Raw genomic sequence first — 19,745 nt, 5'->3', positions numbered from 1 at the left:
CAAGTTTGAGTTGCCAAAATTGGGGGGGAGATAATATCCGTTTAGTACTTCAGCCCCCATAGCTCCCTGTTGATCAGAATGCCCGTTCGGTAGAAACCGGATCCCCACTATGACGCTACTTCTCCCAAACTCTGGAAACAACGTGAATTTTGGAACGCTTATTTCCGTTATTTCCTCTCCAAACCTGTATATATGGTTGAAATATAGTCATGGGAAACATTAATATGATTAAAGAGATGTTAAGTGTCTCATATAACCAGAAGAAAAATACTTTATAACAAGAAATGCTCAATCAATTTACTAATCAGTTGTGCTGTGATTCGAATGGTGCCTTTCTTCGCTGTCTCTGCGCATGACATATTGAACTTGCCCATGCATGCCCGGCGTGCTTAGCGTGACCCGCCATATTTTGTTTGTACCGACCGTGTGGTGTTGTTTGAATTTGTAGGTGTGTGTTATCGTTATATTACGTGTTTGTGTTGCGCCTAAATTTTAGAGAACAAATGCTACGATGAATGTAGCGCAGAAACTCGATTTTGATTCATGTGAATACGATAATGAAGAACTAAATGTGAGTTTACATACAGTCAGCTCAGGATGTGATGTCGGAGAACATCTGGATACGTCAAATGAAGATTTTGGATCTAGTTCCTTTGGTTTTGCTGGAGTTACCAGTCCTCGAAAATCGAATCATGTGATAATTCCCAGAACTTGGGCACAGGCTTTGGATAGTGTTTGTGAAAGAGATACCGAAATGGGCTTACCTTCGTCACCTTACAGCTCAGATAAAAAGGCAAGCCTACATTCTCCTCCGTACAAAAGAGTAAGAGCTCTACGATTATTTGACTCTCCAGCGACACCAAAGACTATTTTGGAAAAGAGTAATGCATTGCAAACTCCTGCCCCAAGATCAAGGCTTTTTCGAGCAGCGGAAAAGAAAGTTTTAACTCCACAGGTACAACCAGATAAACCTGCAGCCAATTTAAACCCCTTCACTCCCAATGGTATGTTGCTAGTTTCGAAGAAGAGAACACGCTCTAAGAGAAGTTTGGACGGGTAAGTGAGATGCTTAGGATTTTAGTTATTGCCTTAACAGTCGTGTAATAAGAGTAATTTAGTAGTGACTGCATCGAAATATACCAGGTAATATATAACGTAACAAATGTTCAAATTATTCTGTTATTTCAGTTTGTGTAACATTTTCTTTCGAGAGTATTATATTTTAATTGGGCATGAGTTTACAATACCAGACCACTCTCCGATTTCTATAAAATTTCGCCTACTTACTAATTTCGGTGTCCTGATGACGTATCTACTTCATATTTGGCGGTCACTTGTTAAAATTGTACATTTACGTGTAGAACTTGTAAAATAACCTTGCGATTTACCATGGTGATTGTCCATACACAGCAATCGAATCTTTCGCAATTCGTTAATGGTCTTCCTTTACACACAACAATCTTCCTGACGTCAGACGAGGAATGCCTACGAGGTTAGGTTATGTTCCATTACCATAGATACAAAGAAAAAATAATATTTTAGCTAAGAACTATACTAATCGGTGACTATACCTTGTCTTGCCTGTTGATTTCTTCATGTTGGGAAAATGGCGTCTTCTGTGGAGCTATTGTTCTTATGGTAGGGTTACGTTATGTTAAGAAAACATAGTTTATTTCGTTTTTTTCTCTATTTCCATACTTGACCGCCAATTATTACATGCAGATTCGTGATTAGGAGTTCCGATTAGTGAATAGGCGAAATTTCATAAAAATTGGAGAGTGGTCCGGTATTGTAAACTCGTTCTCAAAAAAAAAAAATCCTTTACATAAGGATTAACTTTTTTTAAGGCGATTTCGTAAATTTTTGGAGAATGAAAACTTTTATGTATGTAGTTATGGGGATTAGATTGTGGAACGATTTTACTGTACTGGACACTTCCCCAATTTCGTTCTTATTTCGCATACTCAATAATTTAGGGCTCCTAATCACGAATCTGCAGTTAATCGGCAACTGACAATGCACGATTGCTCATTATTTATTGCAAGATATTGCATTTCGAATACTTAAAGAATGAAATATATATATATATATATATATATATATATATATATATATATATATATATATATATATATATATATATATATTCCTGATATTACTATGACCCCAAATTTTAACTATGTTTGCCTCCTTACAGTGCTTGGTTTATGGGGTTATCCATGAATGATTTGTGGGGCTACCCGTGCATCGTTCCAGGGGTTTGAGGCTAATTGCGACCAGGCATAGTCAAAAAATGTCAGTTTCGTAGCACTTGAGCGCCAAATTTTAACCACAGAATCGTGATCAAGTGTCTTAAATTAGTGAATATGCGAAACATGAACGAATGGCCCCATATTATTAATATTTACCCAACCAAAACTGACTAAAAAATAGCTTTTTTCAAAGCAAATCCTAGGAAAAAAAAGGACATTATCTCCTGCCTTCAAAAATGCCATCTTCCTCACGAACAACTGAACGCTTCCTAAACCATTGCCAAACTTCCTCCACACTCCACTTAAACAACTGTATCACATTAACATGTTTCTGTTCTGCCATTCTTTCATGCTGAATACACTCCAACCACACAACAGTGTGGCAATGCTGTAGACAACGTAACAAATTGCGAATGTTACTTGGTCGTATGAGAAAACATGGTTTCCAATCGTTGTTTATGTATTGAGAATCATCGTGGTAATTTACAACTCCTACATGTTAATTTACAATTTCTACACGTCACCACCAAATATTAACTGCAGATACGTCTCCAGGACTCCATAATTTGTGAGTATTAGAATTATGAACAAAATTATGCCTTTTTTTTGGTATTCTAAAATCACAACCTTCTACATGTTATTTTGCAAGTTCCACACGTGAGCGCCAAATTTTAACTGCAGATTCGTGATTAGGAGCCCTAAATTATTGAGCATGTGAAATATGAAAGAAAAGTGTCCGTGTTGTAAAAATCATACCTTAGATTGTATTCTGAAACTACATTTTTTGGCGCAGATTATTTGTTGGAGAAACTGTTTTAAAAGATATGTTACGCAAGCAGCTGCACTTTCCAGTGAGTACCCACTCTTAGAGTGGTCTTGAACTACTGCTGGATTTTAATGCAAAGGGGTTTCGTACTTGAAAGTGGGTTGAAGCCCTAAACCTGACTTGCCTAACTTAACTACGAAGTGTGTGTGAATAATGATTTTGTACCCACATATCCTGCATATTCCTAAATGCTTTTGTAGTTAGGTTAGGTAGGTCAGGTTTACTGCTCTCAGCATGACAATAATTTACTTAATCACTTTCAATATCTAATGATGTTTGTGCTGGTCTCAAGCATGACACCCCTTCGAGCCTAAGGTGAACATCCAACAGTGAGTAAGTAAGTACTGCAGTAGTTTGAGAAATGCTTTGTTGATGGGAAGTGGGATGCATAAGATGCATTTTACGTCTTCTTTTCGCCAATAAATTTGACTTCTCGGAACTGTTAACAGTGATAATTGGTTTCAGGAAATTTCAAATTTACTTTCACAATCATTTGCACTACTATTCTCGAAACCTTTTCTTTCTTTTATGAATGAAGAATATCTTGTCAATGAGAAGCATGGCTGCTTGCGTAAGGTACTTTTTACACCTTTTTTTTTCACCAATTAATTGCACTTTTCAGATATCCGAACAGTGGTAATTATTTTCACCATGGTCCAAATTTACTGTAGCAATCATTTCCACAATTCTGCAATACTTCATCTTTCTTCTTTGATAAAAAAAATCATTAAGCATTCGGGACCATTACCATGCGAAAATCTCTGTACTTCAAACGTACTTTGACAGCCATTTCCAGTATTATGAATGCAGTTCTCATCCCCTCTGTATAAAAGATGCAAAAATCATTACAGAATTCTAACCATGACCTGCTTCTCCCACAAAATGACTCCAAATTTTCATTCCAAATTTTGGTATACCCATTATAAACAATCTTAGATGCTTATGTTGCTATTTTATTATTAGGATTGACTGTCATAGTATTTTCTCACATAGACACAGTGAGTGGTGACTTGAATGTCACTTGCACAACCTTACTTTCAGGATGTTATTTGTAAGAAAATAATAATTCTGTGACTAGCCTTTGTTGCCAATACAGCAAGTGGTACTCTTGTTATGTAAATATGTTTATACTGCATCGATATATTTAATAAGCCTACCGAAATATGAAGATAACCCTCTGAAACAACCGCCAACTTTCTTGAAAACACAGTTTATGTCTAGCTACAAATTTCATATTGTAAATTGTATTTTATATTTATGAATGAGCATCTATTTTACATTAGGGAGATAAACGAAAACCATGGAACAGGAAAAATACTGCAAACTCCTGTATTTTCGTTGATTTCAGACACTTTTGTGAAAAAATGGTTTCCCCCCCAAAGAAGCTGTTTTTTTCCGACCACTTCCAACTAAATATGACTGAATTTTAATCACTTATAACTGACTATATAATGCTGGTATAACACTATCTGATAGTGATTAGTGTAAATTTTTCTTACTACTGTGATTTTGTCAGCAGAAAAATTAATGCAAATATGCTACATCCATAAAATTTTAAGGAGCGATTTTACTATACCGGAAACTTTGCCATTTTCTTTCATATATCACATACTGAAAAATTTAGGCCTCTTAATCACAAATGTGCAGTTAAAATTTGGTGCTTACGTGTAGAACTTGTAAAATAAGCGGATCCGTGATCGCAACTGACACCCTCGATTTCTCAAGGAAACCAATATTTATCGCAAGATTTTGTGTTTCGAATACTTAAAGAGCGAAATCTATATTCCTGATATTACTACAACCCCAAATTTTAACTGTTAGCCTTGTTAGTCTAACCTAACCAGCCTAACTGTGCATGGTTCATGGGGCTATCTGTGAATGGTGTGTGGGGCTACCTGTGCATCGTTCGAGGGGTGTAAGGCTAATTGCGACCACAGACTGTCAAAAAATGTATCTAGAATCATCGTGGTAATTGACAAGGTTATTTTACAATTTCTACATGTGAGCACCAAATTTTACTGCAGATACGTCATCAGGAAACCATAATTAGTGAGTATTCGAATTAACAAAATTTCGGAGATTTCTGGTATTGTGTATTGTAAAATCATACCCATTTTAATTATTCTATAGTTAGGAAATGCCAACATCTGAATATTTATTCTGTCCATTCGAAAAGTCTCCACCCTCAAAATTTGAGAAATGTATGCGTATCCATAGATTTGTTATCTGTATCTTGAAATACACAAATAATAGTTTGTAAATTAAATGTGAGTAATGCTGCAACTCTTAGGTCAGTAACACACTGACATGACAGCAAATCAATTTCTGCACGTTGAAATACACAAAAAAATATTGAATCTAAATTTGAAACAATCATACACGGCACTTGTACCTGGTGCCGCATCACCGGGAAATACACCTTTATTTCTCCACATCTTTCAACAAAGTGATTTGTTGTGTGCAGGTAAAAGGCATTGTTGACAAACTGTGATGTTACGTCTCACACTGTAAAAACATAACATGAACTCGATTTTTCAAGGTTATACTAATCCCTACTGAAGCTTCTCAACTCATCCGAATGACTGCCTTAGTAGTTTTTTATCTTTGTTGAGTTACGTCTGCAAAAGTACAATTTTATGACCATAAAGAATAATTACAACCTTAGTCTCCCAAAAGTAATTGTGAAAAATACACGTCAGTACTAACTGCAAAGTAAGATCAAAGCTTTCTTATGATTACATATATACATAACAAAATGGTAGAATTTTTAATAAAATTTTATATAGGCTCCATAGAAATAAATATCTGTTCATTTAAATTGTCAGCATTTTCACCAATGCCCTGGTATGTTATCTAATACAGTGATATTAAAAATAGGTAAAGTTTTCAATAACATTTGAAAACAACATTGTTGTACTCTGTTTTCCACATTTTACTCAATAGACAACTACTGGTACCTGTCCTAAATGTTTAATGTTTTTTGAAGTTTCATAGGAGTATTGTAGAAATAATTGTTACAGTAAATTTGAACCTTGGTGAAAGTATTTGCCATTGTTTAGTTCCGAAATGTGCAATTCATCAGTGAAATGATTGTGAAAGTAAATTTGAAGCTTCCTGAAAGAAATATACACTGTTTCCAATTGTGAAAATTATTGGCAAAAAGAAGATATAAAAGGTACTTATGCAAACATTCCTGCTTCCCATTGACAAGGCAATCATGCTAGATGTTCACATGAGGCTCGGAGGGGTGTCATCCTTGGGGCCAGAACTAACAAAGTCAGATGTAGGATTTAGAAAAATTATTGTAGTGCAAAGTGCCCTAAACCTGGCATGCCTACCCTAACTACAAAGTCCCTTCACACCGCACTCATGTGACCTAGATGGCAGCATCAGTCCATAACCAAGATGACAGCAAACAAATGGATGTAAAAGGAAATAATCATGTAGGAGTATGTGGGAGGAAAACTATTCTAAAGCAAGCACACAGTAGCTAATTGCTAAAACTGCGAAGTATGTATTAACAAACATAAATAGAAATCAACCCATGTCAGACGTGCCTGTGTTCCATGACGAAATCAGAATGAAACAATCGGAACTTGGGCCCAGCTTTCAATCAATTTTTAAGTAGCTCTCGCTGTATGCATTTTTGCATTGAATTTGTTCATTCACATAATCACACAACTCACTGCAGTGTTAACAAGACTGTAACCTTCATTGTTATGAGGCAAATGAAAATTCTTATGCCTTTAAACATAGCCAGTGTAATGTTTTGAAGGACAAAGTGGTTATACTTACGCACATGTTTTTATTTTATTTTGCAGTTCACTGCATGATGAGTCATTCTGCGCAGGAGCAGCTGATTCGGAGGAGTCTGATGGTGAAGTTGAGCAGCCAACAAAGCGTATAGCCCTTCATGAATCTAATATTTCCAGATACCATCAGGTAAGTACTTGCAGTAACATTCAGTATTGATATTGAATGATAAGAGTGGCTTTTGCAGTTACATTCACTATTTGTATGAAACCATAACAAATTAGCCTTACTGTGCATAAAATTGACTTAAGACACCAACTCAATTAACAAATTTACATTTGAAAATAAAATTGTTTTAGTTAAAGAAGGTAATGCTGCCACAAATGTAAACATTCTGTCAGATATCAGAATTTTGGCATATAAGAATTCGCTCTCTCTCATATAGTAGTTCGATGGCACAGTGGTAGCGTCATCACTTTTTGTAGATCCACCAACCCATCTGAAACCCTGGCGCAGGAGCAGTATCGCTAGTGAAAGTTATGGGGAAGCCATTAGTTCGCATATTTTCCAAGGTTTCAGAAAGCTTGGTGGATCTAAAATCAAGAGGTCTCTGGTTAGATCCCTGGTGGAGGCACATAGTGGTTCGGATCCCACTTGAAACTGTAGGCCCAGTCCTGCTTAGCCCTTCTGTGCCTAAAGTGGTCTAAAAACAACAAATCAAAATCATATAGTAGTTAATTAATGAGCGCTTACAGCTAGAGCCACATATTTATGGTGAATATAAAATAATAATAAATGATGCCTCCTAAGAAAAAGGGCCTGGTGCCTGAATTATTTATAGTTTTGTCTACTCCTGTCCCAAAGTCTTACGTGCATATTACTCTGAAAAGATCAAGATTCCGGTACAAAAACTCAGCATATTATTCGGGATCAAAAGTGGTATATAAAATGCATTTTTAGTGTTAAAATGATGAATAAAAACTACACTCATTACATAAAATTAGCATTTCCCTTCTAATATCAGATATATATAATTGGAGTATTAAGTTTATTCCTTTGGTAAGGAGTCCATTTTTTTCTCAAATATTTACAGCAGAATTATTCAATTTTTGTGATTTGCTCAACTCTCAGGATAGTTCAAGCCTCAGAAGGTGCCACTTTGGTAAGCAATCTCTAAATTTCATGTCTAAGGGTTTATTTCACATTTTGCAGTCTGTTTCGCATAATTTTGTGACAACACATGGTATCAAAATGCACCTCACCCCTTTCAAGAACACGAAAAGTTAAGATTACAGTGTGTTATTTCGTGTTTCCTGCAAAAATGAATATGCATGCATCTATTTGTGACTAATTTCTTGGCAATATTTCAGAAGAAGTGTTAATCTCTCTTCAATGTAGTACATCGTGAACAGCATTTTGCAAACTATTGAGGCCCTGAAGATGGACTTACAGCCTCTATAATCCTCTGTGCTGCTTGTGTTGCATCCTGTTCATGTGTGTTTGTCCATTAGTTTCATCTGATCAATATTCATGCTCATCTTCTCGATTAGCCAACAGTGACAGAAAAGCAAAGTAAACTACGTCAATCAGTCAAGGGACTAATTTCTCCTTCATATACTTAGACATGATGGGTATATGTTGGTGCTGATATCTTCAAAAGTCTTTCTGTTGGATGAATTTTTTCAATGATATGGTATATTTACTTGGATATATGCCATTGTATTTTTATTGTTTTACATCACCTTTCTGCGCCTCTAAGCTAATCGTGACGACGAGAATGAATGGTGATTTGTTGAAATTGATGATGAGAGATGAGACCAAATTTGAACCTGGGACAGTTGGTGGACTATGAAAGTAGTTTAAAATATGACTCCCTTTTCCTAGAGAATTTATCCAGCATCAGCCACCGAAGTGAAAAAAAAATACACTATTTTGAACAAGGTTCTTGTGCATGGATATGCACCACTATTTCAATGTGAAAAAATAAAGAAAGATTCGTACAAATTTAAGAATGCATTCTCGTTTAAAATTTTTATGATTTTAATGTGATTTTATTAGAGCCCTGAAAAAGAAACTGTTACTGGATCTGAAACATCAATTTAGAAAAACTCATAAGCCACACGTTAGTAAAGTCTGTATTTTATCTTCAATAAAATGTTTCTGGTATCTTACCAGACAATGGAGTCTGTGCGCCTCATCAAGTATATAATCAATAGGTACCTGGGGGAGAGTGTGGTGCTGATCACATCACCTCAACTATGGCTGAGATCGAGATACTGTGGAATCTTTCATCCACTTCGTTCACGTGTCCATGACAAAGTGCAATGCACAAGGGACACCTTTACCTTTTTTGCATATGTATTCGTGTTTAATGAATTATCTTTTCATACTACTATTGGTAAAATACTTCTTTTTTAACAGGAATTTCATGAACTTAGCCTAATAGGAGCAGGTGAATTTGGAAGTGTCTTCAAATGCATCAACAGACTGGATGGGTGTATATATGCAGTCAAGAAAAGTATCAAACCCGTTGCAGGCAGTTCTAATGAGTAAGTTTATTATTTTTTTCTCTCTAATATAATTTTGAAGATGGGGATGGGGTTACTAAGTGAATTAGATGATAGTTCAAACAGTAAAAATCCTATTCCTAGGCTCGAAACAAAACCAAGAGCCATTAGTAATGAGATTGCGAGCCAAATGAAGTAACATAATATTATGTTATTTAGAATGTAGGTTTTATAATATTATAGATGCTATAATGAATTTCCGATAATTAAAATAATAATGAATGTTAATCTAGTTAACCTTAAGGCATTCATGTGCTGAAAATACCTGAGCCAAAATTTCAAAAGTAAATTTATCTTTAAATTTTCTTCCGTGATATTTCTGTAAATAGCTTGTAATTATAAAATTTATTTTGCTTTCTTTGTAATCCTAAAGGCTTTTTGCCATGGCACCACAAGCCTTCTGGACATTCCTGACAGAATAATGGTTATCTTAAAATCAGGAAGTTACGGGTTTCATTCTTTTTGGTAAGGGGGGGGGGGAGCTTACTGGTTTGGATCACATTTTAATACAGAGAGCCTCTAAGGCTCGTGTACCTAGACATTTTCAATGTGCAATGTTGCAGAAAAAAAATAGTTGAAAGAAAACTATTTACCATGGACAGGTGCAGTTAATTTTTTGTGTTGTTGACGTAAGGGAATTATGGTATCCTGATGCCAGAAAATAAAGCCTAGTTCGAATTAGTGTGTCTGTGCCTAATCTTGGCCATCCTTTGAAGTTTGCTTCATGTTTATTTCAACTGTGTCCTTTCATTTTCATCATGGTCTACCTGCAGTCTGCAAAAAATGCCACACAACACTTTCGCAAATTGTCATTAATTTTGACTTTGCATAAACATTGTGTGGCAATAGTGAATTTGTTAATTGATAGACATTTTAATTAGGGATGGGCCAGTACCAATAAAGTACTGATATAAAATTCCAGATGGTCCTTAAAGACCTGAATGGTTCATTGACCTCCTTAATAAACGTGTATTTCCAGGTGGCTGCAGTGCAAAGAAACTGCATATTTAGAGATTTACTTTTATAAAAGGAGGGCATGTAGATTATCTATAAGAATTGTAACAAAATGGTAGAATTTTGCACTAAATTATAAAATATTGAGATATATACATATATATATATATCGGAAGGGTAAAATAATCTGGAATTTTACCAATAAACCGATATGCTTATATCGGCGATACCGATAGAGCACTGATTAATCTGTCCTATCCCTAACTTTAATATTTCTGATTATATGTTATTTAATTCTTCAAATATTTTCAAGCAAAATTTATTTTGTTACATTATTCAGTCATCAATATTGTGATCAGTAGATGTTTCGGCATTGCCTGTGTGCGGGTATTGGTCAAAGTGGTATCAGCTCACCTTTATTAATTTTGTCTAAGCCTTGTATTGGCTAAATTTTAATATTAATATACTATGTGTTAATGTATCAGGAATGTTCTTGTTTGAAGAATAGTTTTTGATTGCTTCCGGCTCAGCTATAGTTTTCAGTTTGATAAAGACGCAGTGTTAATTCCATTCCACTTTCTCCATTGCAGGAAAAATGCTTTGAATGAAGTGTATGCCCATGCAGTGTTGGGAAAGCATCAGCATGTAGTTCGATATTACTCAGCGTGGGCCGAGGATAACCACATGATCATTCAGAATGAGTATTGTAACGGTGGAAGCCTGGCTGAAGCCATCGAAGAACACAAGGTGAATGGACGCAGGTTTACAGAGCCTGAACTTAAGCTCATTCTGCTGCACGTTGCCGAAGGTTTGAGGTAAGCAGTGTTACCAAATGGTGCTACTAAGAACATACTGTTTTACACTGTCCAGATGCCAGATCCTTGCTAGTTGCTAAATGCAGTTCAGGATGCATTAATAAAGCAAGTTTGATTATCTTGTTAAATACAGCTTCAAGTTTTCATCTTAACTGTCCCTTTATGTGAGTTTTTTTTTTATTAAATAAATATTTACCTTTTTGATTGCTAATTTCCAACATTACCTAAGTAGGGGTCGAATAAATAAAGGTGAAGAAAATTTTTAAAAAGGTCCAGAAAGAGTAAACAATTTTGGATTTGTTATTTTGGTATTCCCAGCCTGCAAAATTCATGATTGCATTGTTTGTATCTGAAGGCAATGAATATGTTGAATAGTACTTCTTAAAGGGAATTTTAATTCCTGGTGATCATAACCTAATTTTTTGCCTTGAAAATATTGGAAGGGGTCATCCTCTTATACCATGGCTGTAATTATGATAACTATGACAAATTTTGTATAAAATACTTTATATCAATACGTTTTATAGGATGTGTTCCTTTAGAGATTGATTATCACATGTAAATTGGAAATTTAGTTATGGTATTGACTTTTATCTTGTTTTGAGAATTCACAAAAGCAATCTTGTGTGATGTTATTTAAAATGTAAAAGTATACATATGTAGGTTCATATTTCAGCATTTAAGTTTTTTAGACATCATAGTGATTGTCCACTACCCTTTTAAACTTTTCCTTTATTTGCAGGTACATCCATTCAATGCACTTGGTTCATATGGACATGAAACCAGGAAACATATTCATTTCTCGTGAGAAACGATTGCATACTATAAACTATGAATCCAATGACGATGGCTTTGAAGAAGAAGATGCAAATGAAGAGGAAATTACATACAAAATAGGTGAGTACTAAACGGGATATCTGCTGTACAGTAATTTCTTGAATTCCCAGAATTGTGCATGAATTATTGGGCCTGGGAATTATGCTCGGTCACAAGGACCTCTATATACATAAAGTTGCCAGGTAGGATTACCAGTAGTGCAGGCTCCACTTCGTCAGATGACCACATCAAGGTCACGATCAAGGCTTCATGTGGCACTGGTAGGTTTCCACCTTGATCCCCAGGGACTTGCCCACCCCGGATTGCATGTTGACATTAAGCAGGGTTGGTGTGCAATGTATAGGAATAATCTATAGAGACTATGTGCGAGGCAGATTCAGCTTCAGAAACGTAGGTAAATAAATCTATTTTAAAAAAATAACTGGTTAAAAGTCCAAAAACTAGAATGAATAAATCACCACTGATTAGCTACAAAGAAGAATGTGAATTACCTGAATTATTACATTTTGGTTTTAAAAGATGTGAATATAATCCCAAATTTGATTTAAAATTTGCACTTTCTACACATAATAAACATATCCCTTCTAATAACACATTCAGGTTGTTACCAGAATATTAAGTTTATTCCTGTATAAAGGGATCCATTCTTACTTCTCAAATAGTTACAGCAGAATTAATAAATTTTCCGTAAATTGCATAACTCTCAGGACAATTCTGACTTCACAAAGTGTTGTGTCTGTAAATAAACTCTAAACTTCGTGTTTACAGTCTATTTCGCATTTTGCAGTTCATTTCGCATTATTTCGTGACGAAACAGGGTAGGAAAATGCACCTCACATCTTTCAGAAACATGAAAATTAACATTACAATGTGTTATATCACATTTCATGTTTTCATCAAAAACTAAATATGTATGGCTCTAAGTATCGGCCAATAAAGGCATATGGAAGTATTGTTAAAACTGCCAATAATTTTACCATCCAATATAATTATAAATAGAGTGCGCGTCAAATCTCCTGCATATGGCCTTGAATGGCTGAACAGCAACAGCGAATTACAGACGTGCGACGATGCCTAGTTCCGTGACAAGGCGTTTCACTCAACCACGCTGTCTCTTTCCCATATGAGATTTCGACATGGCACCGCTGCAGTGTGCTGCTATTGGCTATCGTCATATGCAGGAGATTTGACATGCACTCTAGCATTAAATTCAATGCTTAATTTGCCATTTTCTTATTTTTTATTATAAATCTAAAATTCATATATCCTAATTTTGTAAAGTAGATGTCTAAATATGCAATTTATTTTTCAAAGCAAAAGTCATTACATTCTCCTGATTATGTACATTTATTAGTGAGGTTTATGAACCATTCATGTTCTTCAAGAAACATTAGAAATGTCGTACATATATAGAAAGTTGGTTATCAGCAATAGTTAGAGGCATGCATATTTCGTTCTTGACGAAAACACGAAATGTGAAATATCACATTGTAATGCTAATTTTTCATGTTTCTGAAAGGTGTTAGGTTCATTGTTTTGTCACAAAATGATGCGAAATGAACTGCAAAATGTGAAATTGACTCTTAAACACGAAATTTACCATTTATATACCGACGTGACACTTTATGAAATCAGAAATATCCTGCGAGTTATGCAATTCACGGGAAATTGATTAATTTTGCTGGAAACATTTGAGAAGCAAAAATGGACCCCTTTATACAGGAATAAACTTAATATTCTGGTAATGATTTAATGTGCTCTTAGAAGGGATATGTTTATTTTGTGTAATAGTGCAGTTTTTAAATCAAATTTGGGATTATATTCACATTTTTAAAACCAAAATGTCATTTTATAACAGCGAAATTTCATTTTATTTACCGCTTTTGAACCTGAAATCGACTCTGTTTTTGTTCCGAAATTTTGCTTTTTAAGTTATCAAAAATATGTGCCTCTATCAATAGTCTTGAAAATTAGTTTTAATGAAAAATCATATTGAAATATACTAACAGAGTTCACAACTGAAAACAGGTTCTATCTCATTTTCATATCCGTTTCATATGGGATCTGAAACAAAGTGCAACGTGCCTCCACAAGGGATCGAACTCAAGACCCCTTGTTTAGAAGGTTGCAACAGTACCACTATGCCATTGGGAACACCCTGAAATTGTACAAGTTGAGTCCAAGTATATTATTACTGATTATTTCTTGCAGGTAATTATATTATATATAAAACGTGAACAATGCCTTAATTTGCCAATGCTTTCTTAATTTCAGGAGACTTAGGCCATGTTACTTCGGTCAGCAACCCTCAGGTAGAGGAAGGTGATTGCAGATATCTCCCGAAGGAAATTTTACAGGAAGACTTCACACATTTGACAAAAGCTGACATATTTGCTTTGGGTAAGCATAATATTTTCACATAATTTGCTCCTTCATTTTTAAAAAGTTAATAAAATATTAGTTATGTTCAGTTTGTAACCAATATTTTGTGTGTGTGATGAGCATGCATTATGAAGTGTGTGATGAGCATGCATTATGAAATAGACTTAAGTGTATTTCTTGTCACAAAATTGTGACATTTCAGCCCCTTTTCTGGGACCTTTCTCAGCTTTTCCAGGAGTTGAACACATTGAAATGGCTCAATGAATGTTGTTAAATATAAAGGGAAAGGTAAAAATGTAAAAAAAATTAAAATGAGAAGGTTGGGGAGTGGCACCTCAGTGAAGAATGCTGTCATTCATTATCATGGGTAAACCTTCCTTCAGGTTCCATGTGTAGTCATCTGAACAAACACTGGGCACGTGACTGTTGTTTACTTTCTCTCTTCTACCTCCTTGCAGAAGCCATCGGGGCGAACAAATTCAAGAAGAAACGAAAGTTTTAATCTTGTCATTAAGACAGTTCTCTCTTTTTTTTTTGTCCATGTTTCTCCCATTTTTCCTTCACTATGGTTTATGCCATGTGTTTATTAGTTACATATCCAGCTTGTTTCAGCAACAGACTGTTCAGTATTTCTTTTTCTTGTATCACTTTCATGTAAAAGTCCTCTATTGAGTGTCCTCCATATAGCATATGTTCATTGAGTCCACCTCTTAATGTCCACTCTAATGTTACGTAAATATGTACTGTATTCATTAAATCATGCTTTAATCATTCATTGACTATTCATTATCATTAGGGGCTGAATTTTTATGTAATTACTAGGGGCATGAATATTTCGTTTTTGACGAAAAAACAAAATTTAAAAAAACACATTGTAGTGTTAAGTTTTCATGTTTTTGAAAGGTGTGAGATGCATTTTGTGACCATGTTTTGTCATGAAATAATGCGAAATGAACTGCAAAAAGCGAAATTAACTCTTAAACACGAAATTTAGGGTTTATTCACCAACGCAGCACCTTCTGAAGGCTGAGTTATGCAATTCCCGGAAAAATGATTAATTCTGCTGTTAATATTGGAGAAACAAAAATTGACTCCTTTACACAGAAATAAACTTAATACTCTGATAACTACATAAATGGGCTATTAGAAGTGAAATGTTAATTCTGTGGAATAAGTGTAGTTTTTAAATCAAATTTAGGATTATATTCACAATGTCTTTTTATATACCACTTTTGATCCAATTTTTCACCGCTATAACACCGATATTTTATTTTATTTACCGTTTTTGAACCTGAAATTGACTCTGTTTTTATACCGAAATTTTTTTTTACCAAAAATATGTGTGTCTAGTAATTACACATTGTTTTCACTTTGTTTCCTTTGTATGTAACCAAGAAAAAATGAAAAATGTCTGTAAAGTACAAAGTTAGAAATATATGAATTTGATGTTATATTTTTTTATTTTGAGGTATATTACATTGAGAGAACATATATTTACATAAAATGCAGTATTTGCATCATTTCTGTAGTTTTTATTGAGTAATGGGTTATTTCTATCTGATTCTGACAGACCCATCACCTTATTTTCACTTTATCTTGTTTTGACTGATGGAAATCACACCTGCAAAAATTAAAGTTCCGTGTGCTGCTGTTCCTATCTACTGATATATTTTGCAAATAATCTTGGCTGATTCTGAGAATTGTGATGGCAAGATCAGCAGTTCAAGTAGTGGACCTGATTGATTTTCTGATTACAAGTGCTGTAGGAAAATGTAATTCATGCCTTTCGAAAACTCCCCAAAAATTTCCCATTTCTGCATGTCCGTTAGCAACAGAGAAAGTCTTGAATTAGGTGTGTGACTTTTTCCAAATATTTCAGGATTGACGGTCTATGAAGCAGCGGGTGCAGGCCCCCTTCCAAAAAATGGGACCGAATGGCACCGGATTAGAAATGGGGAGTTGAAGGAACTTCCGAACCTCAGCAGAGACCTGAATGATTTATTGAAAGTAAGTACAAAAGATTTTTATGATTATTTTTTTTTATCAATATTAGCAGTATTTTTACCATGTAAACTCACAAGTTTCTCCTAGAAATTACTTGAGTTACACAGTAGGGTTGAGCTAATAAGACTTTGAAGAAATACAGATTCTGATCTCTTACCAACCCTGATAGATACTGGTGGTGGAATGTTACAGAAAATGTAAAATTAATCTTGTTAATACATTGCATAAGTAATAAACGAGAACTAGATCAATCTGCCAGTTTTAGTTTAATGTATTCGTAAGTTCGCACATGAGTTTATATGAAAATACTATTTGTACTATAATTATGATAATTATAAATTAACTTTTTTTCATACAATAATACTCCAGAATTAATGAAATTACAAGTTTTGCATAATTTGCATTTTCTGCTACTGGACTAAACTTTCTCCATCTCTCTCAAATTACTATTGGGAGTGTGGTGGTGTGATCAATACCATATCTGGCTTATTGATCAAAGGGGGGGCCCAGGTTCGATACCCAGAGGAGGCACATAGTGGTTTGGATCCCACTTTAAACTGTAGGTCCAGTCCCAATTAGCCTTACTGTGCATAAAGTGGACTTAAAACTAAATCAATCAACTTATTGATCCAAAGGTGGGTGAGCTCCAGAGCTGCTTCAAGTTACGCACAATTACATTACATGAAGCTATTTTTAGTAAATTTTAAATATACACAAAACACTTTTCCAACAAGCAATTCCATGTGGTAATATGGTGTAATATACATATGTAATGTATACCATAACACTATTAATGACATGATTTTATTGTTGATTGCATCATTTTCTCAATTTTTTTAAATGTATAATGCAGTATATTCCAAATTCAAAATTTTCTCCATGCAATTTGGTTAATCAAATTTTTAGTGTATTATAATTTTCAAGAATTGAATTTTAACCAGGTTTGTACCATCAGTATAAATTTAAGTTGTTGTTCTTTCCTCAGTTGATGATCCACCCGAACCCAGAGACGAGGCCAAGTGCCTTGCAGCTCATACAGCACAGGGTCCTGTGTCCGTTTGGGAACAAGACGAAGGATGAGCTTCGCAGAGAACTCAACGCTGAGAAACTGAAGAACGAGGTTCTGTCAAAGGCGTTGGCGGAAGCTAGCATCTGGCTGAAGCAGAATTTGTCACCTACCCTGTTAAGCTCCCCAGGAAGCGAGAAAAACTCACGAATGTCAAGGATCATTGGAAAGAAAGTGAATCGAAGCTTCAGTGCCACTAATTTCTAAATTCTTCTTAGATTGCTTTTGTAAATGCTATTGTCGGCTCTTTTTTTTTTTTTCCCCTTTCTATAGAAACTGTGCAGAGGCTGGATTTGGAGTCTGAAGAGTGTATATGTTTATATAGATACTTTTTGAGCTGTGTGAGTGTGCGTGTGAGAACCAAGTGTGAACCAATGAAAAAGATAGGAGGGTTGGCGAGTGTTTCTGCTGACTTGTGATACAAATCGTCTTTCATTCTTTTTCAGTTTTATTGTTCCTGAGATGGTAGAGTAGGAATGCTTGGTTAGGTTGCCAGTTTTATCATATTACAGAATTCAGTCCTTGAAAATGTCATGTTTTGAAGATTTGCATGCAACATTTTGAAATATTTTCCACAAATCTGTAAATCAGTGTTATGTTCTAAATGTGGTGAATGACTGTATTTCATTTTCTTAAACTGAATGTATGCACAATTGATATAAAACTTTTTTAAAGCTCGGTGGCTGTAGGCCTTATGCATTTTGACTGAAATATTTGCTGTTGGTATTTTTAAAATCAGATAATTATAATAATTTTTCAATCTTCAGTATACGTCTTTTAGTTTAAACTTGCGAATATTTATATATATCTATCTATCTGAGTATCTGTATAAAAAATTGTAAAGTGATATTGAGGCATTATATTTTTGTATGTTACTATAATAGGTATTTGCATGGTGAGAGTCAGAAATATCCATTGCGAGAGACATCAATAAGTATATAGTTTTATTTCAATGAACAATAACTACATGTAGGATATATCTTCCTTTCTAATATTGTTTGTAACAAATTTGTAACCTGTAATTTTGTTTACATGCAGAGCATTAAATTTTGGTTGCATAGATTCATTTTCAACTGTAATTCCTCTGACAATCTGTGTGTGATGCTACAGTTATATCAGAGTAGATCCTACTGGTAAAGTTTGCTAATCGTTTTAGTCTGCTTTTGTTACCAACTATGCTGATAGAAAATAGATCTGATGTACAAATAATATTGATAATAAACAGATGTTACAGAAATATATTTGATTACAGTAAAATTTGTTGTTTTAATGTTTGTTTCTGACAGGTTGAGGAAAGAAATTAGTTTGAAAACAAATTTATAAGGAGTGGTTCTGGATAATTAGAAGCATGAAATGTGAAAATTAAACTTCATGAAAGGAGAGTGAATTTTTGGTGATTGTTTATGGGATGTAACAGGAAGATGAAATGCAAGAAGCTTATAGTAGGAAATGAAGGATTATTCCTGAAAAAGTCCAGGAAATTTAAATGTTTTTATACCTAGCATGATTAGAGAATGGAAGAATTTCCCTTTTTTGTTCATTTATTTTGAAAAACATTGAATAATCTTAATTCTTCTGAATAACAATTGCCTTTGAACACTTAACATTTAATTATTAACATGTTAACGGATTACAAAATGGAGTGGAAAAATCAGGGAATTAGCACTGACTGATAGGTTTAAATATCGGGGAAGCATGATAGGAGATATAGAGGGTGTCTCCCCTCCCCCCAAAAAAACTATACATACTTGCTGAAAGTTTCATACAGTGCAAGAAAAGTTAGGGTATGAGTAGTTTTTTTGCTTTAAGCAAAAGAGCTGCTCCACTACCATTGAGAGTCAGGATCTATTATTAGAAAAATCTGCCACCTGCTCATTGCACTGGACATTTTTGTAAGGACACATCAAGATAAGGGTTATGGCAAATGGGTAACAATAAATGAATTGAAAGACAATGTACTCTGAACAACCTTAATCAAACTCTTATGTGTAAGGACATTGTGATTTATTTCAAGCACGTGAATGGTTCTGAACAAAAGCAGAAATTATAGTAATTTAACAGTGCATGATAAGTGACTGCAGTTGCAGGCTTATATCTCAATGGCTCTTTGCTTATCCAATGCATTTCCGTCGTGCACTGTCCTGCTTCTTGAGGTGCTCATGTTAGCTGCAAGATAAAGAGTTACTGTTTTGTTTATCAGATGGCAGCACAAGAACAGGAAGTGGTTCCACTTCTAACTCCTGGTTTTGTGCCTGTTGATTGTATTCTTCAAACGTCAAAGTAAAGCAG

General features: G+C 34.6%; 1 protein-coding gene across 1 annotated transcript; it reads left to right on the top strand.

Moving 5' to 3' along the window:
- The first annotated feature begins 383 nt into the window (after positions 1-383).
- On the top strand, positions 384-18,702 carry Wee1 (Wee1 kinase). Its single transcript, XM_083120857.1, has 8 exons — positions 384-1,056; positions 6,900-7,020; positions 9,253-9,380; positions 10,943-11,167; positions 11,910-12,064; positions 14,279-14,404; positions 16,266-16,393; positions 17,376-18,702. The coding sequence occupies exons 1-8, from the start codon at positions 512-514 to the stop codon at positions 17,661-17,663; spliced, it is 1,716 nt and encodes a 571-aa protein (XP_082976983.1). The 5' UTR covers positions 384-511; the 3' UTR covers positions 17,664-18,702.
- The last annotated feature ends 1,043 nt before the right edge of the window (positions 18,703-19,745 follow it).

The sequence above is a fragment of the Lepisma saccharinum genome, chromosome 4 (assembly GCF_977018435.1).
Source record: "Lepisma saccharinum chromosome 4, izLepSacc3.1, whole genome shotgun sequence".
In the NCBI taxonomy this organism is placed as follows: domain Eukaryota; kingdom Metazoa; phylum Arthropoda; class Insecta; order Zygentoma; family Lepismatidae; genus Lepisma; species Lepisma saccharinum.
Note: the sequence above shows the minus strand (reverse complement) of the source record. Positions and strands in the feature narration are given on the sequence as shown.